At 40.8% G+C, this 27555-nt stretch overlaps 1 protein-coding gene across 4 annotated transcripts in view; it reads right to left on the bottom strand.

Moving 5' to 3' along the window:
• Window positions 1–229: 229 nt before the first annotated feature.
• VPS41 (VPS41 subunit of HOPS complex) overlaps window positions 230–27555 on the bottom strand; it is a 132304-nt gene continuing 104978 nt past the window's right edge. For 3 of the 4 annotated variants that reach the window (XM_040964920.1, XM_040964921.1, XM_040964922.1), the window contains 11 exons: window positions 26163–26307; window positions 25026–25067; window positions 24421–24471; window positions 21729–21866; window positions 14797–14851; window positions 13538–13678; window positions 12215–12351; window positions 3979–4078; window positions 3840–3884; window positions 1574–1653; window positions 230–747 (listed from right to left, as the gene is read on the bottom strand). In XM_040964920.1, the coding sequence (XP_040820854.1) occupies window positions 670–747; window positions 1574–1653; window positions 3840–3884; window positions 3979–4078; window positions 12215–12351; window positions 13538–13678; window positions 14797–14851; window positions 21729–21866; window positions 24421–24471; window positions 25026–25067; window positions 26163–26307 (1012 nt within the window). In that variant the 3' untranslated portion in view covers window positions 230–669. Of the gene's footprint in view, window positions 748–1573; window positions 1654–3839; window positions 3885–3978; window positions 4079–9309; window positions 9813–12214; window positions 12352–13537; window positions 13679–14796; window positions 14852–21728; window positions 21867–24420; window positions 24472–25025; window positions 25068–26162; window positions 26308–27555 lie in introns of those variants that run through there. The other variant, XM_040964923.1, reaches the window with a different exon arrangement.

Below are 27555 nucleotides of genomic sequence, written 5' to 3'. Positions count from 1 at the left end.
GGCTGGCAAGGTGAGATAGGTGCAGCTGATGCTGTGAGGGATCTGCCTGGCGGGGCATTTCTGTGTGCGATGTGCCCGGAAGCTCTCTCTTTGTTTCTTTTGCCTTATCAGTGGCCTTGTGAGCCACTTGCTCCTTTATCTTTCTGTTTCCAGAATGGATTTTGTTTTCTAGACAGGTGACAAAAAAAGATCAAGTAAGAACTTAAGAAAAAGAACAAATATGCAGAGGTTAAGAACAAGTCACAATGTTTCATTAGCCACAGCTGATATATACAGAAGGCCATGCCCCAGTGGGACAACTGTTGGCAGCAAGGTCTGAGCTGTGGGGAGGAGTTTGCTCTGGAACTGCAGCTGGCAATGTTCAGAACCAGGACAGTCTCTGCAGACAACTTCATGGCGGACCAGCTTTATTGTTTCGAACTCCTAGGCTTATGTGTTCATGATCAAATAACAAGCTAAACAGATGAATAACAACGAATCCAAATGTTGCAAGGAGTGAGCAAAAACCCTAGCTACTAGGAGACAGGCATAGATTGAAGAAATCTGTTTTGAGTATAATATAGACACAAACAAACCTCTCAACAGTACTGGTGTTGACAAACCCTTCTATTTTTGCAAAACATAGTCTTAAACAGAGCAACAAGGAGGGGATCAAGAAGCAGAACTGAGCTATTTTTTCATCTCTAGAATTGCACTTCCTGGTCCACGGTTCTTTGCGCTGCAGATGTTGCAGTACTGTGCAGAATTCTAAAAATGAAGTGAAAACACAAGTTAAAGCAAATCTCTTTGTACTCAAACAGAAACATATGGTAGTATTAGTGGGCGTTAGGAATGCAATAACATGTCATTCTTTTTTCGGGGGCATTGTGTCTTGTTCACACAGGAATAGTCTACCATGTATTATTCTGTGAGTCTATGATGCCCCACAGTGAACAAAACTTGAAAGTAAGGAATAAAAGCAGTACTATAACATCTAATTCAGGTAGGGAAACTTCTGGAGAACATGAAAGGATTCCTACTACATTGCACTGCTTGATATCTCAGTGGCCATCAAATTTGCCTGAATGAAATCACTTTGCTGGGTATGGTTTTATAAGGCTAAGTAAATATTTTTATATTTGAAAAGTGGGTAATTTTTTCTTATGTGACATAAAACTAGTCATGCCTTAGGATATGTGGAGAATTCATTTTAAAACTTTCCCAGCTCCAACAGATAGAAAAATCCTAGCATACACTTGTCTCCTATATAATATGGAGGCATATGTGAATATAGTCTACTCACATACTCCTACTAAATCATTAATTAGAACATCTAATCTATAAAGCACTTTTAATGTAAACAGTTGTAATACAGTATTATTTAGGCAATAAGACAAAAAAAGTCAGCACACATTTAGCACAGATGTAATTTTTTTCTAAATAGTTATGAGTGATCATTGAACCCTTGGACATACATGGTTGTCTGTGGATTAGTTTTAAAAATGCATAAGGATGATGGGTTATAGTTTTGAATATACTCTTCTAATGGCCATAGATTCCTCCTGAGCAGAGATTTGCCAAGCTGCCAACTCACCATGCTAGGCACGGGTAGGCACTCCTTGTGGAACATGTGGCGGCAGTGGAAGACCAACATGCTGAAGGGCTTTGCTGCATCTGGGGGCAGAAGAAAGTAGAACACAGTATAATCAGCAGATCAGGTAAAACTGTGTCATTGTGTGACTCGTGGCTTTCCTGCCTGGTATCTTACACACGAGCAATGGTTGAGTCCTGCCTGCTCTGCTTCTGATCCAGTTTCCTGATAATGTGCCTGGGAAAGAGAAGATGGCTCAAATGCTTGGGGTCCTTCTACCCAGATGGGAAATTTGGCTAGAGTTTCTAGGTTCCTGGCTTCAGCCTCGCCCAGCCATATCTCTTGTGGGTAACTGGGGAGTGAACCACAGGATGGAAGATCTCCTTGCCTCCCCAATTTATCTAGCACTTTTACCAAGACCACTTACTGACCTTAGAGGCAGAGGGCCATAATCACACATGTAAAAGAATGTACACACACACACTTTTTTCAAATGAGACACAAAGTTGCCATCTTCTGGTTTATTCCCCAGTGCCCAAGAGCCAGGACTGGACCAGGTCAAAGTCATGAGCCATACACTCAATGCAGGTCTCCCAAGTGGATGACTCATTTACTTGAGCCATCACCTCCTGCTTCCTGGGTGGGTGTAGATTAGTGGAAACCTGCAATTGGGAGCAGAGCCTGCTAATGGCCTGGGAAAGCAGCAGATGGTCCAAGTGCTTGGATTCCTGATATCCACCTAGGAGAGCTAGCAGAAGTTCCTTGTTTCAGCCTGACCCTTGCAGTCACCCAAGGTTCGAGTTAAATGGGTGGAAGATCTCCCTCTAAATCTTTCAGATGAATAAATAAATCTTCAAAAAGAAGAAAAAACAACAACAACAAGAATTGGCACTAGAATTAGGCTTAAACACAGGCACTCCGGTATGGTATGTGGTGTTTCAATTGATATCCTAAGGAATAAACTAAATGTTTGCCCCATGACCTTGTATTTAACTGCACTTCTGTTTGGCATGTCCTCTCCTTGGCACGTGCTCTGTGTGTCTAGCTTATTTCTGAAAGGAGCTAGTGTTTATAGCAGATGAAATTAGTCTTTTGATTTAACACTGCAATGAGGATACATGTGGTCACTTTCTTTAAAAAAAACTCTGTGAAACACTATGAGAGTTAACTTGTTGGGCAAACAATGTGGCACAGTGGTTAAGATGCTATTTTAGATGCCTGCATCTCATACTGAAATGCTTAAAGTCAAGTCCCATGTCCACTTCCAATTAAGCTTCCAACTAATGCATACTCCGTGAGGCAACAGGCAATAACTGTACATCATTGGTCCTTGTCACACACGGAGAACCCTTGGAGCAAGTTCCTGGTTCTTGGCTTTGGCCTGAAACAGGCCTGTGACAAGCATTTGTGGTATGAACCAGCAAATGGAACATCTATCTTTCTCTTTGCCTTTTCTTTTTTTCCTGAACCTACTGCAATGTTTAACACAAGGTCCTAAAAATCCAAATTTAAAACAACAACCAAACAAAAACCCTAAGTGGGACCCCTTCCCCTGCCTTAATTGTGTAACTTGCTCATATGAAGTCATGCACAACCATTAGATTTTTTTTGAGACATCTCTCTGCTGAACTTCCTATGTGAAATTCCTCTTCTCATGTCAAAGTGACCCTTAAGTAAAAGGACAAATACATCCACTGAGAATCACAGGTAAAGAATTGTTCGTATGTTTCAAAAGGTTACAGAGTCTCTATCAGATAGTATTTTATGTTCACTAAGATGTGAGATGATGCAGCTGCTCAGGACCATGTAGCGCAGAAAGGATTACCGAACAAGGAAAGCTACCTATACCATACTTCCCTACATACACATGTGCTTCTTCTACCTTGCAGGTTAAATCTGCCATGGGTAGGTTTTTCCTTGGTCTTCAAAGAATGGCTGGCTCCTAAACCAGAAGTGTCACCATCAATTGGGGAATTGTGAGAAATGCAGGTTCTCAGGTCCACCCTGCAGCTATGCAGAGACCCAGGATGCAACCATATTCTGGGTTTTAAGGAGCCTGCCAGCTGATGCTGAATTGTCCTAGGGTTGAGAACCGACGCTCAAGGGCAGCACGTGCAGGTAGAGGAAGGGATGTGGGCCTACGCTGGATGACAGTGAAATCTGTGGCACTTCACAAGCAGTAACTAGTTACTCAGAATTCTCACTGCACTCATCACTGATATACTTCCGGGAATATTCCCCACCCCATCCCCACCCCCAGCCACCTTACCTGATGGAAGAATGGGGGCAAGGCACGATTCACAGATGTTATCCTCTGTAAGACAACACACACAGTTTGGGTTATGCAGTGCTTCCATCCACTCTGCCTCGTCCAAAGCAGGTCGTGTGATTGCTTCAGTGTTACTCACCATCAACCAAAACACCTTTCATTTGTGTTCGGTGCATTTTCTTCAGCAAGGACAAAGAGTCGGCTACAAGAATCTTCTTGCAGCCTTCCCGAAGCAGAATCTAATGCACACATTTAAAACAGAAAAGCTGTCTTAGGTAGATTCAGATACTAGGGGATGAGCAGTGGAGTGCATTTATCAGGGATTCAGCAAACTGCTGTGAAATACTGCAGAGGTAGCGACTGGTTCTCCCGACTGCAATACCTTCTTTGCGGCCCTGGCCAGACCCACCTTTGCAGTCATGATGTGGTCATCATGCCCTGCTTTTTTTTTTTTTTTCTGTGCCACACAGCTGTACCTCTAGTGCAATAAAATACAAATTCCACAGTCTGGCCCAGAAGGCCTCTATGTTCACCAACCCTGTTGCTGTTGCTTAGGAAGGGTTTTGTTTTTGTTTTGTTTTGTACACTCTGGCAGGTTGCTGTGCCCTCTTCACTCCAATCTTCAGATTTTTGTTGAGGATGTAAACCTTGCTTTTTCAAATCATCTAATCATTGCATGAACCCATTGACTTACCATGCAAATACGTGCTGGGTTCCTATGAGGTAAAAGGCACTAGGTATAGACGGCAAACTAAATGATGTGATCTCTACTCTAAGTCTCCTTTCAGCTACAACTTGTTTTCTATTTCCTTCCAAGTCCAACCTAGATCATCAAGCTTAGTGCTGTGGAGATGGTAGGCGCATGTGTCCAGTGGCAAATAACCACATTGATCCTCCAATGTGGTGACATGGGTGGCTGACAACTGAAAAATGACCACAGTCAGCAATATTGTCACACATTTCACACTCTCATTATTTAGCCTAGTATTGCCACCTCTGCTGCTTTGTGCATTTTCCTTGTCCCTTTGAGGATTTTAGTAATATCTTCCCCCTCCTTCCCTGGAGAATGCTGAGGAACACTCAGTGGGGACAAGGCCACTTCTACTTGGTACTGGACTCTACTTCACAGCCAGGTATGCAATGAATCCAAACTGCCCACTTGCCTTTAGACGGGAGTGACAGCAGGGACAGGTGATATCCTCACGTAACACAGTTGCTCAGGGCTGGGGGAGGGGAGCCTAGGATGAGTTTACACTGTTGGATGAACTTACAGTACTGGATGAGCTTACAGTGTTGGATTTTCTTAGGAAGTACAGATTGAGTATCCCTTATTGGAAATGTCTTAGATTTTTTTTCTTAGATTTGGGGACATTTGAGTATATACAATGAGTTATCTTATCTCAAGACAATGGGTCTCAAGTCTAAGGCATCATGCCGTATGCTTTATCTCTACATCTTCCACACACGGCTGGGAAAGTGGTAGTGTACCTGCAATTTGAGTGTGATTCATCACAAGAGATCAGGCATGAAATAGTGTTCAAAAGGCTTTGGGTTTTAGAATATTCTGAGTTTTAGATTTTTAAATTAAGGGATGCTCAACTCATACTAGGGAACTGGAAGATGTGAACCAGCAGACATTTTAAAATCAGAACTCATGGTTGAATTTAAAGGAGGCAGGAACTCAAGGTCTGAAGGACGGAGAAACCCTGGAGCCATGGCGGTGGCTTTCCTCTTCAGGCCCCAGGTGTCTTATTAAATGTAGCAATGTGAAGTGTCACGTAAAGAAGTCACTGCTTCACCACAGTGCAGGCCTGTGGTAGAGGAGCACGTGTCTTTCAGTGGCTGTGGGGCAGGGTGGTGCTCTCTAATTGGAACAGGTTTCAAGTACCCATCATCAGGGAATGGTCATGGCAAGCAGCCAACCATGATCTCCCATGTCTAGTACTCTAAACAGTATATGAAATCAGTCAGAAGTATTCCCTTGGTAATTACATAAAGGCAAATATTTAGAAAAACAGAACTGACACTTAGGTTACAATTATATATCCATGACTTTTAGTATTGAAGAATGAAAAATGAGAAACTGAGAAACTGTTAAGGAAGTTTAGTCTTTTAATAAACTTGGCATTTTAGAATTCATTAAAAAAGACATTAAAATTTTAGCAGGTGTCATTAAGGCATAGAGAAAGAAGGAAAAAATAACAAAAAAAGACATTTAAGGAATACTGATGTCAGAAAACTAAGAAAATTTAGAAGCAAACACACACAAAATTATAAGCTGCTTAGCCTGCAATATAAGAAAAAAAAAATTAGGAAAACAGTCAGCAACAACACTCCAGGTAAGACATTTCCAAAAAGGACTGACTCTGGCCCTTCGTCGGTGCTCAGTGCCCACTGCAAGAACAATCCAGGAAAGAGGGCTGAGCTGGCAGTCTAGACAGAGACCACTATGTCTGCAAACTAAAAAGGAAAAAGGCAAGCCTGGCAAACCAAGATGGAAGCGTCTTGGCCACAGGGTTGCATTTTTCTAAATAGGTGCTGTCCATCTGCCTGCAGATAATGTTTTCAAGAAAAATGGGAGCTCACGGAGGCAGCCAGCTGGGTGAAGTGAAAGTGCACACACTGCTCTCTGTCACTTTCTGCTTCACCTGATCAATGCCCAAGGCCCCATCTCAGGAAAAATAGGAAAACTCTAGATTGTCCTTGTGCCAAGCCAGGTAAGTCTTCCAAAAAAGGGAGACCGCCCTCTGTAGAAAAGGGCTGTGTATCCTATAGCATCTCTAATAATTTGAAGATAAAAGTATAAGAGAAGACTATGCAAGATTAATCTGTGGTATTTCACAGGCTTGGTTTGCAGCATCAGAGAAGACGAGGCCAAGTGTGGAATCCCCAGAGTCAATGACTCATAAAAATGAGTTGTTGATGACAACCGATTAAATCCTCAAAGTTTGCATTTGTTATTTCCCACAGATACCTTTATTATAAAGACACAGATGGTTCAGAGTTACACACGGGCTCCTGCCTTGGGTAGGTCATGTCCAGTCCTTTCTGACCTTCACACTCATGAATTCTTACTACTTTCTAATGAGGTCACTTTCTAGCTGTGGGCTCTCACCTTCCCTCCCCTTGATAACCTTTTATGCACATAAACACAAACTAGTCTGTTTCTGAAGCAGACCCTGAAGAACAGAATGGCATCAAATCCACTGCTGCACTCAGAATATTATATTAAGTTGTGCCATTTTTCTTTCTAAACTATAAGTATCTTTCCAAATAAAAGAATGTAAGTATATAAGTCACAACCAGCTAGACACAACAAATGTATTAATATTTTGCCTTGTGCATCAGCTCTTATTCCAGAACAAGAAAGTAAGATACATACGACACTGTCTTGCACACTGCAGTCCTTCCTACATCCTTACAAGCATACCTTCAATAACGTTCAATGTGTGTCTGCAAATCATACAGTTGGCTAATGTAACACGGACCCTGAGAAACTGTCCCTTCCAAATCACAAAAAGCAGAGCATCACTGGGATAAAGTCCTTTGCTTTCCCACATCTCTGTACTTGAAATATGGATGTGAGACCTGGAAAATGAGCATCTACGCTGTGACCAAGAGGTAGCGATTCCTGTTGATAGATGTTTAACGCTGTTTCTGGTTTAAAACCAAGGATATAGCTGCAAAGGACATTCTTATACACACCTTTCAATGGATCTGCTTCTCATCTCTTGGGTAAATGTATGTACAGGTGAAAACTGTGGGTTGTAGAGTGAGTATGTGGTTAACCTCCTGAGTAACTGCCAAACAGTTCTCTAAACTGGTATACTCCATTTTATTCTTCTACAAGACCGAGTTTTGATATATGGTACATCTATCATCTTCCCCATTCTTCTTAGATAATCTTATCATTTAGTATAAACCCCGGGACCAATTTATGAATTTCCATGAGAAATTCTTTTGGGATTTTGCTAAGAATTTTATTCAGCATTTAGATGGCCATGTTAGAGAAATGATAACATACTAACATACTTTTAACAAACAAATGATCAAATTTAATTTACTAATTTTCTGCTTATATAAGTATTGATAAAGCCATCTCTTTTCTCATTCTGACCTTATGTAACGCTGGTATAAGGTTATCCTCACACAGCAGGAGGAACTCAGACACTTTTCCATTCATATTCTCTGATAAACTCATTTAGCACAGAGATCCTTCTGAAAAGATCGGACAAACCTGTCTTGAAAACTGTTCTTGGAAGAATGGTGCCTTTGTGGGGCAGTATGCTCTGACTAGCGGTTTAATTTAATGACCGCACATTTAATCTACTTGTTCTTGAGTAAATGTTGGTAATTCATATTTTCCTAGAAAACTTCATTTCTTCTGAGTGTTTAAAAGTAGTGACACACTCACATCCTTTACTTATTTTAGGTGCTGAAAACAAACCAGTCCACATGGTCTGTCTTTTATGTGTTTATTCTGGTGGTGTTTCTCTATCTTCTTCTCAGACTTCATGGAATTTGCAAACACATTCTGCGATATTTTAGGTGTTTGTTGACTACGGAATGTAGTTTTCAGAGACACTTCCTTCTCCCTACAAAACTGTTTCTTGTTTAGCAAAGTATGCCTACGGCTCTTCTTAGATGAACTCATTTCTTTTTTGCACAGCAAGAATGTCTCTTGTCTGCCTCTTCCTGTTTTGCTTTTGTTTCTGATTTTCTGTGGCAGACAATCCCTGATATTAGTGTCAGAAATGAAAAGCCAGCTCGAAGCATCTTGTTATCTATGAAATGCCTGTACGTAGTAAATGAGACAGCACAACTATTCCCTGCTTTGGAATCTACACTGCACGCTAGAATTTCATGGAGATGAACGATTATCATTTCTTTCCTCAATTTCACAATGACATCAATTTTCATCTCAAATATAGCTGTAGGCCTTGCTTAGAAAGCACAATATTATCCTTTAGGTTTTCTTTTGTTATGGCATTTTTCTCTGTTTTTTCAAGATTATGCAAATCTATGGGTTAACTTCTTCCCAAATCCTCCTCATTCTTTTTTTTAAAGAATTATTTTGCTCAGGCCCAGCGGTGTGGTCTAGTGGCTAAGGTCCTCACCTTGAACGCGCCCTGGGATCCCATATGGGCACTGGTTCTAATCCCGGTAGCTCTACTTCCCATCCATCTCCTTGCTTGTGGCCTGGGAAAGCAGTCGAGGATGGCCCAAAGCCTTGGGACCCTGCACCCCCGCGTGGGAGACCTGGAAAGAAGTTCCTGGCTCCCGGCTTCGGATTGGCGCAGCATCGGCCGTTGCGCTCACTTGGGGAGTAAACCATCGGAGGGAAGATCTTCCTCTCTATCTCTCCTCCTCTCTGTATATCTGACTTTGTAATAAAAATAAATAAATCTTAAAAAAAATTATTTTGCTTCCTTCCAGAGTTCTAAACTTTACAATTTTTAATATCATTTCCTCACTTTTCATTTTTAAGAAAACTGGCTATAGCTTCTTGTAATACATTTGTTATATGCATAGTTTGTGCTGTTGTACATTTAAATAACAACATGCAGGAAACCAACTTGAGATCACAGATTTGTCCTGTAGTTTCCTTACTATTTCTCTGCAGCACATCATTGATAATAATCCATGAGAAAAAGAACAGACTCATAGAAATTTTATAAAGCAATAAAAGAACTGTACATCAGCAAAGTTACTGTAGTTCATTAGAAAGAGTTGCTATGGGAGAAACCACCACCAAAAATTGCCGAGCTTCTGAAATTTTTATTTTAAAAGATTCATTGAACACTGAACTTTTTGCTGACATTGCCATGTTCATACTGCAACGCACAGCATTAGACTTGCAAATGACAGTTACCTGGTTTTATAAGCCTCAGTATGATAGGGGCTGGACGGAGAAGCTTTCCCTCTCATTTGTAATTGTTTCTGTAGGCCACAATGTTATGGGACTTGATTTCACTTTTAGAAAAAGAAGAAGAAGAAGAAGCAGCAGCTTTGATTTTGGTAGGATATTATCAAAAATAATGAACTGCAGAAAAGTAAGGAAGATTTCCTAGTGTTGTATTGAGTTCAAAACAACCTTGCAAACGCAATGGTATTTAAAGTTATAAGGTAACCACATACGGAATAAAAAGCACTTTTTATGAAGTCAACTTGAAATAATTTGAAAGGAAAAAAAAGGTTCATTTTGTCTTAAATGTTTATTTTATGGTTTTAAAACTGATTATAAATTTAAAGACCATGTCTTGAAAATAAGAGCTTACATACTGTGCATCAAAAAGAAACTCAGGTGAACTCAAAAAAGGCAACTGAGAAAGTAGCCATTATTTTCTCTTAATTTGTCTTAGGATTTCAAAGTATGAAAACATGGGAGACGTGCAAACACTGGTGAAATGACCTTTGGTAGGTAAGGAGTGGTCTGGAGTCATTTACCAGTCTGTTTGTATGGTGGATGGGTGTGAAATTAGCAAGCGGGAAGTGCTAAAGGTTTTTTCTTGTCCCAGACTGTTGTTCAGCTCAGTAAGACTGGCTGTGCAGGCCTTGCTAGCATTGTGCTCACTATTTCATATCAGACACACTCAAACAGATAACTGAACACCTGTTACTGTAAAGACAACTACACTTGGAAACATTAAGACCATCTCCAGACTCCATGAAGCCTAGGAGAAAAGGAATTCAGTTCTCAACCCAAAGGTCCAATGTCCTGCACTGTCACTAAACCACATTTCTCATCTTCAGGAAGAATTGTTCAGACATTTACATGACTTATCATTTAAACGAAGCTTCAAGCACATCCTGGCATAGCACGCAGTGCTAAGAATCAATAAAGTCTAGATCACTATGAAGCTCATGCTGAGGTTTACAAGGTCTGAAGTTAAAAACCACTTTCTCCCAAGTCAAAAGTTAAGTACTGGAATCGGCAACTTCCCTTCTTGCATCATCTTTCTGTGCTCCTAGTGCATGCATAAAATGCAGGCCAGTGTTATTCACCTATTAACTCATTCCCTTATTTCTGTTGTCTTTCATCCTTTCTCATTCTCACTCCCCAAGCATCCCACTGGGTCATCTATAATCCTCCAAATCCATGTAGAAATGAATATACCTGCAAATATTAAGCTGTTAACAGCACAAGACCTCTGCCTCTTTGGCTTAACTCAAATGCCAATTTTTTTCCTGGAAATTAATTTTCGACAAGCTCTCCTATGTGAAGGCTCTTTGAGCTGCAAGAAAAATCTCTCCTTCTTTCACGTGGTGGTACCCAGTCACACCATAGTCTCAGAACACTGTAAAGTTAATCCAACTCAGTGAGAATGCTGGAGCCTGGCTTTTGGGAACCCTTTCTTCTTTCAGCCTTCAAAGTCCATCTGGATGAATCAGCAAAGGCTAAAGCATCCTGCTTTTGGAAAATGGCCATATGGCTGCACTTGTTCACCAAACTGTAGAACTTTCCTGGCCATGACCTTCCTTTGCATCTCGGCATCCACTCTGTGTGCCAAGGAGCATCCCACAGCTTCTCCTTTACAGGCTGGCTCTGACTGGAGGATGTCACCCTAAACAGCCAGAAGGCCTTTCCTTTGTAGCATTCAGTGACCAAAAAATTCTCATCACAACGCTCCTTTCCTTATAACCTTGTCTTTAAGCTTTACCTGGAGAGCCTTATAGTTCCCAGGAAAGCAATTTCACCCATTGTGACAAAAACACATTTTTGTGTGAATTATAAGAGTCTGGATTTCTAAGAAAATATCTACTTTAATCTTTTAGCAGTTTCAGGTTCTTCTGAAGAAGCTACTCTTCAGCCAACAGTAATTGCTAGTCTCTCTGAAGAGAAAGATCAGGCTGTTTTAGAGTTTGCATGTTCATTACTGATATGAAAATAGTGGGTTCTATTTTTCTGATCAAAAATTCTAAATTAAAGGAGAAGCTGTAACACTTTGGAGAAAACACAAAGACTAACTAGAATACACTATTTTAACATATTTCAGGCAATGGACTAAGAGTGGCTTCAATGAAAATTGTTAAACTATTTAAAATCCTTTGTTTCATTTACCCAAAGGAATACAATGTTTTATTCACTCCAAAATGGGCACTGGATCTTGCAACACAACTGCTCTCCCAGCATCCACGACACCATGGTGGCGCATTAGCCACACACTGAACACTGCCTTCTTAGCACCAAGGGAAAATCCGGGGAGGAGAGGATTTTCTTAACGATGAGGTTTCTAGAATGTTTCTGAACAGTTTCCCAAAGAAAGAGTAACTACCAAAGTTTTCAGTTGATTTCTAACATAATCTTAGAATTGTCCATCTAGGAATGAGTCAGCTCACTGAGCATGTTCCTTAGTCTAGGAAAAGATACCTACCTGCAAATTGTAGTCTTGCAGAATTTTAACCAAGGAGTCTCTCAAATTAGGAATCTCCATTCCCTCTTTAATACGGTGAATCAGCAAAATTGGGTCAACATGAGTGCCAATGTTGTTTAACAAGCCGGTGATAAATGCTACAACATACCACATAAAACAGCATGTCAAGCAAATGCATTTTATTTGTATATAATTTTAGAGCAAAGATATCTATTTCCTTCAGAGTGTTAATATAACCGTGAGAATTTCTAAATCCTTAATAAGTAATCTTTCTTTAAGCTTAATCTTCTGAATTCTAAAGAACTAATTTCCTTTAAATCATAAACGAGAAACTGAACAGCAAGTTTAACAGCAGCTGAACAAACGACTATTTACTTTTTCAAAATGTAGTCTGTAAGGTTGATGGGGTCTAATTCGTATTTACTGAGGACCTAATTGCTCAGTAGTCATAAAGCTTTCTCTGAAACTATGCAAAGTAGTAAGGTTACATATTCTCATTCTACAGACAAGGGAAATGAATGTTTGAGTAATGTATGACAAGGCTGTCAAATAATGCCTAAGAGTCAAGTTCTGCATGTGTTCCATTATGCACACTGTGTCTGTTAGGATTCCTAAACTATGAATGCATAATGTTAGATTAGTTACATTTTCAAGAGAATCAAGTTATTAGAGTCAATTTCAAAGTCAGGTAGTTTCATAAGCAGAAAAGCCTTTCTACATTTTCTACATTTGGAGTAAAAAAACAAAAAAAAAAGGAAATTTGAGTTACTCCTGCTAGTCTGAGTCATCTGTCTCTTCAGAGGAGGACTTGGGTGACTGTTAGCTGAGGGCTTTGATTCTTTTCCACTATGGGAGACCCAACGCAAATGGTCAACCTGAGAGCCAACAAATATAAGGTCCTAACCTACCTACCTGATAAAATGCAGCAGGAAAGATTCAATACTACAATGCACACATCCAGATATGATGAAAGTCCAGGGACAGTCATGTTTCCACAAAAAGAGACTGGTAAGGGTTAAACACTTGTAAAGTAGAAACTAAAGCAAAGCAACTGAGATGACAAGGAATGCACAGCAAGTAAAAATGTGCTGCATGGGACACAACTGAGAAGCTCTGTAGCCACTTGTCTATCTCATTCCGATAACGCGGAGTGATGAGGCTCCAGGGTTTCTTGGACAGGAGTACTGACTGGCAAGACAACCTATCTAGACTTCTGTAGACATTTTACCATGTTTTTAAACCAGTGTGTCTTGAGATAATTCATACTGTCACCAGCACTGGCTGTATAAGATACTGAGAATCACAGGTGGTTTTCCTACTCACGTGGTTTGTCAATGGAATATAAAATCAAATCTTCCCAGAGTTCTGCATCATCTTGCTCCTTCGCAAATTCAATTGCTTTGTCAACATCATGTAACTCCTCCATAATCATCTTCAGGGCACTTCTGCTATTTCCCATGCGGCCTAGGTGGGGGAAGGGAGGGAAATACTTCATTTTGCTTTTTTTTTTTAAAGATTTATTTGTTTATTTGAAAGGCAGAGTCAGAGAGGTGAGAGAGAGTGAGAGCAAGATATAGGTCTTCCCTCCACTGGCTCAGGCCCAGGCCAAGAGCTTCTTGCAGGTCTATCTGGGACAAAAACCATTGCCCAAATGGGCTAAGAGCATCATTGGTGGTGGCTTTACTCACTATTTTACAATGACAGCCCAATTTATTTTGAAAATAGAAATAATACACATCTTAATTTCTTTACAGTTAGAAAGCGAAAAGTATATTATCTGTTGAGACATTAGCATTTAGTATTCCTAGCCTACCTAAAAAAATTTGGTTTTGGTATGAGTATTCATTAAAATGCTTTCTATGAATGACATCATTTAAATGAACACTAAAATTCTATGATATGTTCTATAATACACTTATATAGAGGACATAGAAATGGTCGAGTCCTCACAGCTTCTAAATGGTTGAGCTTGAATTTGAATTCTGGTCTGATGCTGACTTTCTTGCAACAGACCTGTATTTCTGTGAAACTTGTTTGTTTGTTTGGTGATTTTGGGAAAAATTTATTTCTATTGGAAAGGCAAATTTACACAGAGAAAGAGAAACAGAGAGGATGATTATAATTTTCCAAAGCAAGTGGGGGTAGGGGAGGGAGGACTCTGTCCATCCATCTATAATTTATATTCATCTATGTTGTGGGGTATATAGGACAGTTTTTTTTGACTGCTTATTACACATCACTAGTTTATTATTTCAACAACAATTATCCAAAATATTTTCCTGCTATCATGTGCTGTTAAGTCTCACTTTTTTGGGTATTAAATTCTCCTACACAATAGATTTGACCTTCTGTGTTCCTTTCTACTAAACTCTATGTCCATTCCTAAGTGAACAAGTCTTCAAAGAGAGTGTAGAAAATCTGCATTATGGGAAAAACTATGCATAGATTTTGGAACTTTTTCCCACCAAAATAAATTTATCTTTTGATTCCTCTTTGCATGATTTCTTAAAGCACTCTTCTACAACTCATGCTGTCACCCTATTTCTAGTTAATGGGGAGTAAAAGGAATAGAAGTTACTTACTCAGAAGATAAACTGTCTCTTCTACAAAGTTCCTCTGTTGACAGATCTCAAGAGCCTTCAATTAAAGCAGGGTAAAAAATGTCACCATGGGATAGAAGCCAAGAATACATACCAACAGGATCAGTAAACACTTGCAGTCTGAAAGCATTTTCTCATTGCTCTCCTTTAAAAACAAAGCTCAGAAACACCAAATGAATCTCCCTGGCTCCTCCTTGTGGCTGGTCTCTTTCACCTCTTGGAGAGGTAGTGGGATCTAAGTACCTCTCTCAGAGGGGTGCTGAGACCTGCACAGCTTAGCTGACAACAGTCTGACGAAACTCAGAATACTCTGTGAATATTTTCCCAGTATGCAGCATAAGCTATATTCAGTAATCATATGTTGTACGAATGAATGAAGGAAATAAAGGCAGGAAACAGGATGTTGAAGTGCCTTTGTACTATACTATTTCTGTTTATGCTGACTTATCTTTTCTGATCTTTAAAACCTAATCTGTACTCATTTGTTTAAATAGTTTCCCTCCACTAGCTTGTGAGCTCTGTGAACGGAATGCTGTTCATGGTTGCATTTCCCCAGGATTGAGCATAGCCTACGCCGAGCCAACTATTGCTGCATAAATGAATGAATGATTGAATGAATTTACTGGGAATATTTGTTACTAGCTCACAGGGTTTTAGAGAGAACCATGTGCAAGGATCTGTCAAAAGTGAGAGGAGAAGCATACCTGCTGGGAAACAAGATTCAAACAGGAGGGAATGCAGTGGAATTAGGGGCTCAACACCTGACAGCGTACGTGAGCGGAAATAACGATTATATGAACTAGCCACACTGATCATATGCTTAGAACTAGGCAGTAGGGGGCAGAGTGGCTAGAAATGCACATGTGACAGAAATACAATATTAAAAATGTTCATGATGATGACTCACAGGAAGTTAAAAACTGGAACAAGAGATTCCAGAGCACCAAAAGTTTAGCCCAAGGAGTGCAGGGACACCACGCTACTCTGTAAACAGAGGAGGGCCATGTGCATAGAGAACTCCTATGGCACTCTTCTGAAAGACTCCACAGGAGAGACATCTGAAACAGGTGCAGTTCAGAGGGTGCAGTTCTTACAACCCTCTTCCAAAACTTTCTTTATTATTATTATTATTTTTTATTACAAAGTCAGATATACAGAGAGAAGGAGAGACAGAGGAAGATCTTCTGTCCATTGATTCACTCCCCAAGTGAGCACAACGGCTGGTGCTGCGCCAATCTGAAGCCGGGTACCAGCAACTTCTTTCCAGGTCTCCCACACGGGTGCAGGGTCCCAAAGCTTTGGGCCATCCTTGACTGCTTTCCTAGGCCACAAGCAGGGAGCTAGATGGGAAGTGGAGCTGCCGGGAAGAGAACTGGTGCCCATATGGGATCCCAGGGCGTTCAAGGACTTTAGCCACTAGACCATGCCACCAGGCCCCTCCAAAACTTTCTTAACGCTTGCATATCAAGCCAAATTTTTCTTTAGAAGAATTATTTACTTTTTATTGAAAAGGCAGAGAGAAGGAAAAACAAAGAATCCATTGGTTTACTCTCCAAGTGGCTGCAATGGACTTATTCGAGCCTATCAAAGCCAGGAGCCAAGAGCTTCTCTTGGGTCTCCCATGTGGGTGCAGGGTCCCAATGACTTGAGCCATCCTCCACTGCTTTCTCAGGTCAGAAGCAGGCAGCTGGATGGTTAGTGGAGCAACTGGGATATGAACCAGCGGCCATATGAGACGCCAGTGTTTTCAGGCATTACACTGAACCCTACAGCCGAAATTTTTTCTTTACCATGGCCTTACAGGCCTTACCAACCATGAAGGACCAAGCTATGAAATCTGCATGCAAGTTCACCTTCCTTGCTCATACCTTCTCCCATGTTCCTCTGCTGCAACAGCTTTCCTCACTTCCCGTATCCTACATCTGGCCAGGATTTCAGACAAGCTTTTCCAAGGAGTTCACAGTAGACCAGGAGTCAGACACCCCCTTCAGCTGCACTCTGCATGTGGCATTCCAGCACTTCATCACTAAGCAATCAACCATTTGTCTGACTGCTTGCTTAATCTCCCTTCCCTGGAACCATGTGCCTCTTGAGCCTGGTTGTTTGCATAATGCCCAGCCCATCCAAACTGCCCAATACATGGTTTCAAATTTAATGAGCAGGAAGAAAAGGTTTCAGGAGGAAGCTACTGGCTTGCATATTTAGAACAACCTTTACTGGTTGTTTTAAAAACAAGAATCAAAGAGAGAAAAAGAGCAGCTTAAGTTAATTAGCTCTTTTGGCTCAATAATCTATCTTGGGAAATAACAGCAGGAGCTAGTTTTGATATTTTGATTATTGACTGAAAATGTTTCTTTAGGCTGTACGCTTTAAATCAGCTAAAGGACAGGAGGAAAAAAGCTTATTACAGAGATCAATGCTACTAAAAAGAGAAAAAAAAAAACCCCACATACATACCAGTTAAGTAATGGAAAGTCACAATGAGGAAGAAACACTTAATTGGCTGACACAAGATTTAAAACTCAGGTAGCAGAGTCAATTAGCTCTTCTCAATACCCCTTTCCCATTCTTGTTGCAGTAGGAATATGTTAGGTGTGTGACTGAAATTAAAAACCACAGTTTTCCCAGTCTTCCTAGGAATGGGGTAGACACTGGCATAATGCCCCCCACTGAGCAGAAGGGTGGGAGGGCAGCTTCCAGAACCTTCCCTTAAAGCACTCTGTAATCCCTAGGGCTTCCCATAGCGACAGGCCTTTCATCCAGTCTGCATTTGGAAAGGTGGACGTCCAAGGATGTGCAAGATGCAAGAAAAGGAACAAACCGTCCTGGTCTCTGACCCGTGGAAGGGTCATTCTAGCAAGTTGCCTACTGACATAGAACTGATCTGCTACTTTGTTCGAGCCCCCATTATTTGGAGATTTTTATTACTTATGGTTCAGCATAACCCCAGCCAATGCCCAGAAAATCTTTATTTGCTTTTATTAGGCTTACGGTTTACCAGGACCAACACAGTGGCATAGCATTTTAATCAAATGCCTACAGTATCAGCATTCTACATGGGGTGGTTCCCAGTTCCTGGCCTGGCTGCTCCACTTCCAATCCATCTCCCTGCTTATGGCTGCGAAAGCAGTAGAGGATGGCTCAAGTCCTTGGACCCCTGCAGCTGTGTGCCAGACCTAGAAGAAGATCCTAGCTTCGGACTGGCTGAGCTCTGGATATTGTGACCATTTGAGGAGTGAACCAGTAGATGAAAGATACATCTCTTCCTCTCCCCTTCTCTGTAAATCTGCCTTTCCAATAAAAATAGTAAGAATCTTCCTTAAAATATATGGTTTATCTATTCCTACCTGTCTTACTTGTCAGCATTACACACGATGGCACATGTGACTAACAAGTTAAAAGAAAGGAGAGAGGAACAAAAAAGCTGAGTCGCAGGACCTTTGAGTACTGTAACAGAGCAATCACCGAGAAAGCAACGGGGAGACACACCGAGATAATTTATGGTTTAGTAGAGCTGTGTCACCCATAAATAAACAAGATATTGTCATACCTGGTATTTATACTCTTTAAAGTTTCTCACCTGAGAGTTATTTACAAATTAATTTTGTGCTTAGAAATTCATTTTAAATTACCACTTATTCAAAGCACGATATCCCGTCCCGTCCTTGGTACATGAGATTTCAGAATATACTTGTCTCAAGCCGCAAGGGGAATTCACAACTGCTCTTTATGGCTATTTAAATTTAAATTAATTGAAATACAATTAAGGGGCCTTGTTGGAATATACCCAACAGAATAGCTGGGACAGCAGAGGTCAGTGGGATCCTGTTGAGAAGAGGCTCTGGGAAAGAGAAGACAGAAGGCCTCTCACCCAGAGGGTGCTCTTGTCCCCAGGGATGCTTTGGATGTGCTTTTTTTTGCATACGTTTGGTTTTCCTTGCAGACAGGCAAACATCTGTGCTGTGTCTGGCCAGTTAGCCAAGGGAAGACAGTACTCCTTATCTATTCTCAACTTCAATAATGCTTTGACCAAGTCGTCTTGTTAGCCTTCTAGAACTCTCTGCTCCCAGACATGATCTAATTCTGAATTATGTCTGAACTATTGTTTTACTAAGTATATAAGAACTGTAACCCTGGAAATAAACTTTGTCAGCTGCCTAAGAGAGAGCACTCTCCCTCCATTTCTTTTCGATCACATCTTCTCCCCAGGAACCCGCAAGGTAAACTTGCAGGGCCTGTGTTATGACATAAGCCATTGCTATAGCCTGCAATTCCTTTTGGGTGCTAGTTCAAGTCCTGCCTGTTCCACTTCTGATCTAATTCCCTCTTAATGCACTCAGAAAGCACCAGAAAATGGCCCAAATCTGAGAGAGCTGACTGATCCTGGTTTTGGCCCAGCCCCAGCTCTCACAGATATCTGAGGACTGAATCAGTGGATGGAAGATCTCGTTCTCTTATCTCTCTACCCCCACTTCTGTAACTCTGCCTTTTCAATAAATGAAAGAAAACATAAAAAAAAAATTCAATAAACATTTAGTAACTCATCCATACCAACCACATTCCAAATACTTAATAGCTACTTGTGGTTAGTGGTTATAATGTCAGCGTGGGTGACAGAGAACATCCTATAAGACAGTGATGCTCTAAGTTCTCAGGATCAAACAGGAAAATCCATGTGGGAAAAACAAATGCCTAAAAGCAACTTGAAGATAAGCACGGTGTGGAATTCTGGCAAAGATGTGTCACCACATTCAAAGACAATTTGAGTCTCTGAAGTTTTAATCTCATGGATTATTCTGTTTTATGACTAGTTTCTAGAAGTAGCCTAAATTATCCATGTCTCAAAAATGAGTTAGTAGAGACTCTAGAATAAAATGTGTGAGTAAAATGTTCCTAGTACCTGGAAATTTTCTACTGCTGAAAGAAACATTTCCAAAAGCATATTTCCCTGCTATAGATTCTTAAATATTTCTGGAACATGGTGCTCCCTCTAGAGGGAAGAATAGGGAACTTTAAGATTTTCTTAGATCTTTCACACTCAGAGGAGGACAATATTCAAAAGTAAAGAGACAAAATAGTGAAAAGTTGAGTAGGAAATTATGCAAAAATAATACTCTAATTCTCTTTTCCCTGATTTACTACAAAGGTAAGAAATAAAGCTAGGAATTTGGGGTAACTGATTTAGCAGGTTAAATGATGATTTCTACCAAATAATCTTGTATGCAATCTTCTCTTTAGATTTCTTTAATGAAAATTTATCAGCTCTTTGTCTTCCAGGATTTCCAATTTCATTAACATTGCCACCTTGTAAATGCTACCAGATACAAGATCATAAATTCATATATAACTCTGTAATTTAAAAACTATAAAGCTGAAACTGCTTTTAACCACGCTAGGCATAACCAAATCAGATGAAGAAGCAGCATCTGAGGATTACATCTGAAAAGCACAGAAAAGATTAGCAATGTAAAAATATCTTTCAAAATCCTGGCAATACTAAAAAAGTTGCTTTTATTTTAATTATCTTTTAAATCTGAAAAATCATTATTCATCATAGCAGGAACAATACGGGGCCTTGTTAGAGACCCAGGATTCAACCAGTTTTAAACCCCACGATGTTTCAACTCCTAACATTTTGCTCGTCACATATAAGATGACGCTATCCAGCAAACTGTACAGTGGCAGAGACAGAAAAATAGAATGTGACAGCACAGCCCATGCTGCAAGGCACAAAAACAACAGGGACGCTTTTTATTGTCTGTCAATCTACAGATGTTATAAATTTCTATAAATTCTGCATCTTTTAGAATGAACAATTTCATAAAAATCTGAAATTAAGGGTTGTGGGGTTGTGATAATTTTTATTTTAAAGATTTGTTTTTATTGGAAAGTCAGATTTACAGAGAGAAGGAGAGTTAGAAAGATCTTCCATCCACTGGTTCACTCCCCAGTGACCACAACAGCTGGAGCTGGAGCCTATCCAAAGCCAGGAGCCAGGAGCTTCTTCCAGGTCTCCCAGGCGGGTGCAGGGCCCCAAGGGTGTTGGACTATCCTCTGCTGCCTTCCCAAGCCACAAGCAGGGAGCTCGAAGGGAAGAGGAACAGCAAGGATATGAACCGACATCCATATGGGATCCTGGCACATGCAAGGCAAAGACTTTAGCCACTAGGTTACTGTGCCAGGCCCAGGGCTGTGGTAATTTTAAATCCTGAAACTCTAAGACTTCATTTAAAAAAAAAAAAAGAACAAGAAGAAAACATTTATTTATTTATTTATTTATCTGAAAGCAAGAATGAAAATGGAGAAGAGGGAGAGAAGAGAAAAATAAAAGAAGAGAGGAAGAGGAGAGGAGGAAGTGGAAAGAGAAGGGGAAAAGGGAGAAGTGGAGAAGGAGGGAGGAAAGAGCTCTTTTCCATCTACTGTCCCCAAATGTCCACAATGACTGGTTCTGGTCAGTTGAAGTCAGGAGCCTGGAATACCATTTGGGTCTGTGGCAAGAGTAGAAGGAGCCTCGGTACTTGGACTATCATGTGCTGTTTCCCCAGGTACAGTACCAGGAAATCATAACAAGTGGAGCAGCTAGGTGCTTACATGAGATGCAGCTTAACCCACTGCCCCACAATGCTGGTCAGATAATTGGTCTTAGATACCCTAGGTCCCCATAGGGCTTTGGAGGTTATGTCAAGGAATCTATAAAGTTTCTGGCCAAACACTATTGATTATGGAATTTCAATTCATTAAAAATAAAGGTGGGGGGCTGTTATGAAAGTTCACCTGGCTAATCCATCTACAAGCTCTGGCATCCCATATGGTCTCCAGGGAATTCGTGTCCCGGTTGCTCTAATTTCCATCCAGCCTCTGACTTGTACAGCTTGTTCACTTGAAGGGTACAAGCAGGGAGGCCTGCACCTTACCTTTTCCAGTGGGCAGTGGGTGCTGTCTCGGAGAAAGGGGAGTAAGTTTGGTCGATCATATTCAGCATAAAGACTGATCTGCTTCTCATGGTAGCGCTGTCCCTTATGGTGGTCTCTCTTGAAAAGCTTGTGCAAATACTGAAAACAACACAGGGTAAGCCATGAACATCAGACACTGGAGAGAAAAGAACTTTTAGGAAAAATCCTAAATGATGAAGTAGAAACAACGCCTCTTGGAGAGCAAGAAGATTCTGGCAGCTTCCAGAAGAGCCTTGAGGGGCCTGGCTTTATTATCTTTTACCAATCGTGTGCCCTGATCTTTTTCTGTAGCTCAGTGACTGATTAGTAGGTTTCTTAGATCCTAAAAGTTCTTTCATATGAGAGGGGTAGAGTGATGGGACAAGCGTATTTTTTTGAACACTCACGGAGCAGGCACTAAACTAGTTCTCAAATTCTGCAGCTCTTTTTTTATTAAGTATTATTGAGATCTATGTTTGCAATGAAATGCTGTCTGTACTGGTGATATGTGTAACAAAAATGGAAAGCAAAAATGCAGCAGAGTACAGGACCAGTTCTGAGCCAAAACTGACTCCCTGCCTGAGCTATCTGACAAAGTTGGTAAATACTGTCAAAGGTATTGGGTATTTCTCTCAATTCTACTCCCAGGTAAGGCTCAGCCTGTTGACAGAGTACTAAAAAAGTTGGAGATCTATGTCCACAGCTGAGGTAAAGTTACATATAAATAAAAACCTTCACCATCCACTGGAGCTGGAAGACTGGATCACACAAAGGGCTGTTTGCAATAGACTAAGTGAGCAGCCACACAGCCAACCACAGAGTTTCCACCTGCCCCAGAAGCTGCAAGGGTGGATGAAGAAGCTGATGCTGATGTTTGTATTCAGTCAGCCAGTCACATACAAGGCTAACCATGACACCTGTAAGCACCTTATGTACTGCTGTCTGCCAAGATGCAGAGGTAGAACTGGTGATGTGGAAAGTGATCTGCAAGGTTGAGTCTGACAAGGAACACTGCTAGCAGACAGGCAGTGAGATCATGGTTGGAGCTGGACTACTCCAGGCTATTTTCCAGAAGTGCCAATGGAACAGGCAGACTCTACGACAGTGGCCAATTCAAATTTACAGAGATGTAAACCTGTCTGGCGAGGGAGAAGAGCCATTTCACAATGGGCTCTGCCACCACTGTACCTTGCGCTGGTCACACTGTCACGCAGCAGCTGCTGCCCCTAATCCTGCCTTTTGACTTAAGTAGGCTGGAAACTGCTGCTTTATAAACAAATCCCCGCGGTGGCCAATGGCACTGTCACTTGTTTGGGTAAGCAGATAATCTTGAGATTTCTGTTCATGAACAGTATAGCTACTGTTGCTGCAAACCCCTGAGTGGGGAGGGAAAAAGTCAAACAAAAGTCAAAACAAACAAAATAACCACAAATTAGGAAACAGCTTAATCCCTACCTGGAAGTCCAGAGTTTCAATGTATAAAACTGACTTACAAATAAAATGTCCTTCCTGCCCTAGAGCCTGGTCCTTGGGGACAAGGAGACAAGGAGACGGACAGAGATGTAAGTATGTTCTTTGTACTGGAGGTCCACAGTTCAACTCCATAATTGCTATGTCTTTGAAGCCCTTTCTTACACACATCTTTGTTTATTTGTTTAAGATTCAGCTGTATTTATTTTTCTTATAAAGAATCAAAAAAAAAAATACCAAACTCCAGATAAAATGGTTTGATCTGATTCTTTTGGCTAAATATTTCTGTCTGTATAACATTCTAAATAAGAAATAAACACATCATTCAAAATGAAGCTGACTTTTTTATTTTCTCATTTTATAATTTTCACTTTTGATAATTTTTACTTATTTGATTAGGGTGTAAAGAGTCAAGGGCTTGAGGAAAGTGGGTGGAACCAATATTTTGACATTATCTTTCTTCCTTCCAGTATCTGGGGGAAGGGGAGAGATAAAGGGAGAAGCCACACTGAACCTCCCAGGCATCCCAGCCTCCCTGATGTGGGGCATGCGCCAAGGGTCCTGCCCAAGTGGTTTTGATGGTTTTTTTTTTTTAACGATGTAGTGGATTTCCTAACACAATATTTAAAGGACACAGAAAAACTCCACTCTTGCTTTACTCCTAATGATGGAGTTTGCAGATCCAACTGGCACTCTCCAAGGAAATTTAGAACAACAGATCTTAATAGCACAACCACCCAGCCTAACAAGAGAAAGGGTTCAGCTATTAGCAGAGTAAAGGACAAGCAATGGAGATGTGCTTTGTGATTACACTGTGTTCATGGACACAGGCCGAATGATATTTCCCCGGCTGAAGAACGTGGCAGGTGCAATACCTCACAGGCTTTTGTAGTAATTTATGCCATAACTATATTTAATGGCAACCAGACTGGGAAGGTGTTCACTCCTAGGCACAGTAACAAAGTGAAAGAAAAAAGAACTGAACTTCTTTACACCACAATTCAATTGTAAGTGAAAGTCCAAGTGCCTTATCTGCATTTCATGCTTAGCCTAGGATTCACAGTACATGCCCCATTTTAGGAATTCCAAAATGTTACTTATGGTGAGTTATCCTGAGTAGTAACCACCATAAAGAACTCACTCCAGTATTGGAAGGTGATTGGCTCACTGCTCACTTAGCGGGGTGAAAGACTGTCATGCTCACCACGTGCTGCAGCTCTGGTCTGTCTTCCAATTCTTCTACCACCTTTTTAATCTGCAGAAAAAAGAACAGTTTAAACAATTAGGAGGACATAAACACAGCTGCTGAACTATGAGATAACCATCTTCCCTCTTGATTTGGTCCCAAATCATCTGATAACACATTGCTGGTGTTTGAATGGGCTTTGTTTGTGCACACATTCATGGTGGGGCTTGAACTGCTGAAGCAAAGCGCATTCAAAGGTGATGAGACCTTTAAGATAACGGATGAAGGGGGAGGTGACTGAATCACGACCCGCCCTCACAAAGCGATGAGCGCTGGTCTCCAGGAGTGGGTTATGTTTGCACAAGAGCAACTCTGGCCCCTCCTACCCCTCTGCTTCCTCTCTTAGGATGTGACTTCTGTCTTGTACATACTTGCTGCTTGCCTCTTACGTGAGCTCCTGGTCAATCACCACGTGATGCCCTGTGATGCTTTGGGATTCTGTTTATAAGGCCAATGCCAGATGCAGCCCTGCAACCCACAAGAACTGTGAGCCAACGCCGACCTTTCCTCTTTAGAACTCCCCCAGTCTGTGGTACTGTTAGCAATCAAAAATTGACACTCACTGAAATTTTATCTTCATTGTCCAAAAGCATGTCAACAGCTTTCTGAAACATAAAAATAGCCATTGTCACTGAAATCTGCTCTGTAAGACAGGAACGCCCAATGCATATGTAGTACACACACTCCCTCCGTTCAAGGAGGGGGATTATTTTCTGTATTTCTGGAGGCCTTTTGCTTTTTAAGAACCCTTACTTAAAGTGACATTTGTAATAGGATGCATCTTCAACAAGTCTCAGTCTGATGCCTGTGTGCTCTGCATTCTACTAGAAAGGTGTCATGCTACTTTTACCAAATATAAACCAAAAATTCTCAACTACGTAGACTCCGGCCCCTCCGTGTCCCAGACATCACCATACGCTCTCATGCTACTCTTAGTAGTTCTGGAGAGCATCTTACTCCCAGAACCACAAAGATGAGCTCCACTTCTGACGACCTGAACTTTGATCAGTCTCCCCAGTAAGAGTTCAGACATACTATTATTACTGATCTAAAGTAGCAAACATTTGGAAGAGCCAGAAAAATAATAACACACTTGAAATTTCTCAACAATAATAAGGTCAGGGGGCTCTTAGAATTTACTCTGGCCACCCGTAACATTCATGCAGCACAAATTAGAATATGATGGGAGGGAACAGGGAGGTAGCCCATGAGCTTGGGGCTCGGAATTGCCAAGTCCTGTTCTTCCTTTTTAAGTTAATTGACTTATTTTATTTATTTTAGAGGCAGAGGGACAGAGGCAGAGAGAGCCTCCATCTTCTGGTAATGGCTACAATAGCCAGAATTAGGGCACACTGATGCCAGGAGTCAGAAGCTCAATGCAGGTCTCCCCCAGGGGTATCATGGACCGAATTACTTAAGCAACAGTGCTGCCTCTCAGGGTGGGTGTGAGCAACAGGCTGGAAGAGGGAGTGCAGCTGGCATTCAAATTTTTCAGCTTTGTAATTGTTGAACCAAATGTGCAAACCTGGGTCCTGTTCTTGACTTGGTTACTACTTAGCTTTCTTCTCCAAACTTTATTTTCATTCTCTGAAACAAAAGGATGCTGGGATAGCATCCTTTTCTCTCCAGTTCCTTAGTTTGAGATGTTCCTGAACAGCAATGAGTCTCAGTTCATTCATCGACAGTTAAGAAGCAATTACCTCTGAATCAAAGTCCATTAGTAAAACGATTTTATCCTTGATAGAACTGAAAAGATTATGCTTGTGGATCAACTGGAAGACATCTTTATGCCTTAGTGTTAGGTATATTTCCAGAGCATTGCCGTAGTTTTTGTCATAGGTGTATCTGGCAACATAAAACTTTCTATAATTAATATTTACAACAGAACTAGTTAAAACATGCCTAAAGATGCTTCACAATATTTAAAAAAAAAAGAAAACATTTACTTAGTGGAAAGAAATTAAATTCATCTAAAAACTATCCCTTCGAAATTAACTATATATGGTCAATAAGCTTTTCATACTTAGGACCTTAGGGTCTTTCATTTAACCAAAATTTCACAAAATTCATAATATTCAAGCAATAAATATTTTCTTCACTGGGGGCTCAGTCTCAAAAGTTTTACAGAAATTTATATATACACAAAGAAATGAATCCAGCATGAGAAATTTCCATTTTAGTAGAGAAAAAAAATCAATTGAAATTCTTATGAGTAGTGTTGAGCTGAAAAAATGGCTTATGTTCTGAAAGTGCATCTATAAGGGTGTTCTGTAAAATAGAAATTCTGCTTTTCCCTTGAAACAAAGTTTTTCATATTGATTAAGTCCCCAGGTCAGCTCTGAAAGCCAACTGAACTGGAACTGTGTTACTGGTACATTAGTTACAGTCATGCCAAATCTAAGTGACATCTAGAACAAAGTTTCCAAGGGAAAATAATTAACATTCAAGAATGAAGGAAATATACCTCTCTGTTGAACAACTAAGGCAGTCCTGAGTCCTAGGCCACTTTGGTCAACTTAATCTCAGGCAAAAGGAGTATGAAGATGAATGTTGGGGGTGCCAAGGAGAGGTTGAAGGTCCCTGCTTGGACGGACCTGCCGTGGCCTCCCACTGCCCCAAACTGAAGCTCCTGAGGTTGTGAGTGTATCTGATCCATGCCTGTTTCACAGGCAGGTGGTGTACTCAAAGTACCCAACAAATATGAAAACAATCACCCCAGCTTCTGCTGGAGGCCTGTCTCAGCGGCAGGTACTCAGTGCTCATTGACTACCTCTGCTGTACAGACAGACTTGGTGCTTGAGAGGTTAACTGACTGTAAGGTCTCAGAATCTTCGACCCTGGCCCACTGGCAAATTAATCTGCTTGGAATAAAACAAAGCACCCCTCTGCTGCCTAACAATGCCTCTCCCCAAAGCTGTGGACTGGGGCACCCCTTGCTTTGAAACACATAATAGAACTGTAGAGTTCTGCACACTGTCCTTGTCTTGTAATTTCTATTTGAGATTTATGAAAAGTTCTTCATAAAAGAGAAAAAGTCTAAGCAGTATCTTCCTCATTCAGAATTTGCCCAATCAAAACAATACAAAATTTTAC

Source organism: Ochotona curzoniae, unplaced genomic scaffold (genome assembly GCF_017591425.1).
Source record: "Ochotona curzoniae isolate NIBS_2020 unplaced genomic scaffold, NIBS_Ocur_1.0 scaffold_3835, whole genome shotgun sequence".
Taxonomy (NCBI): domain Eukaryota; kingdom Metazoa; phylum Chordata; class Mammalia; order Lagomorpha; family Ochotonidae; genus Ochotona; species Ochotona curzoniae.
This window is presented reverse-complemented; position numbering and strand designations above follow the sequence as displayed.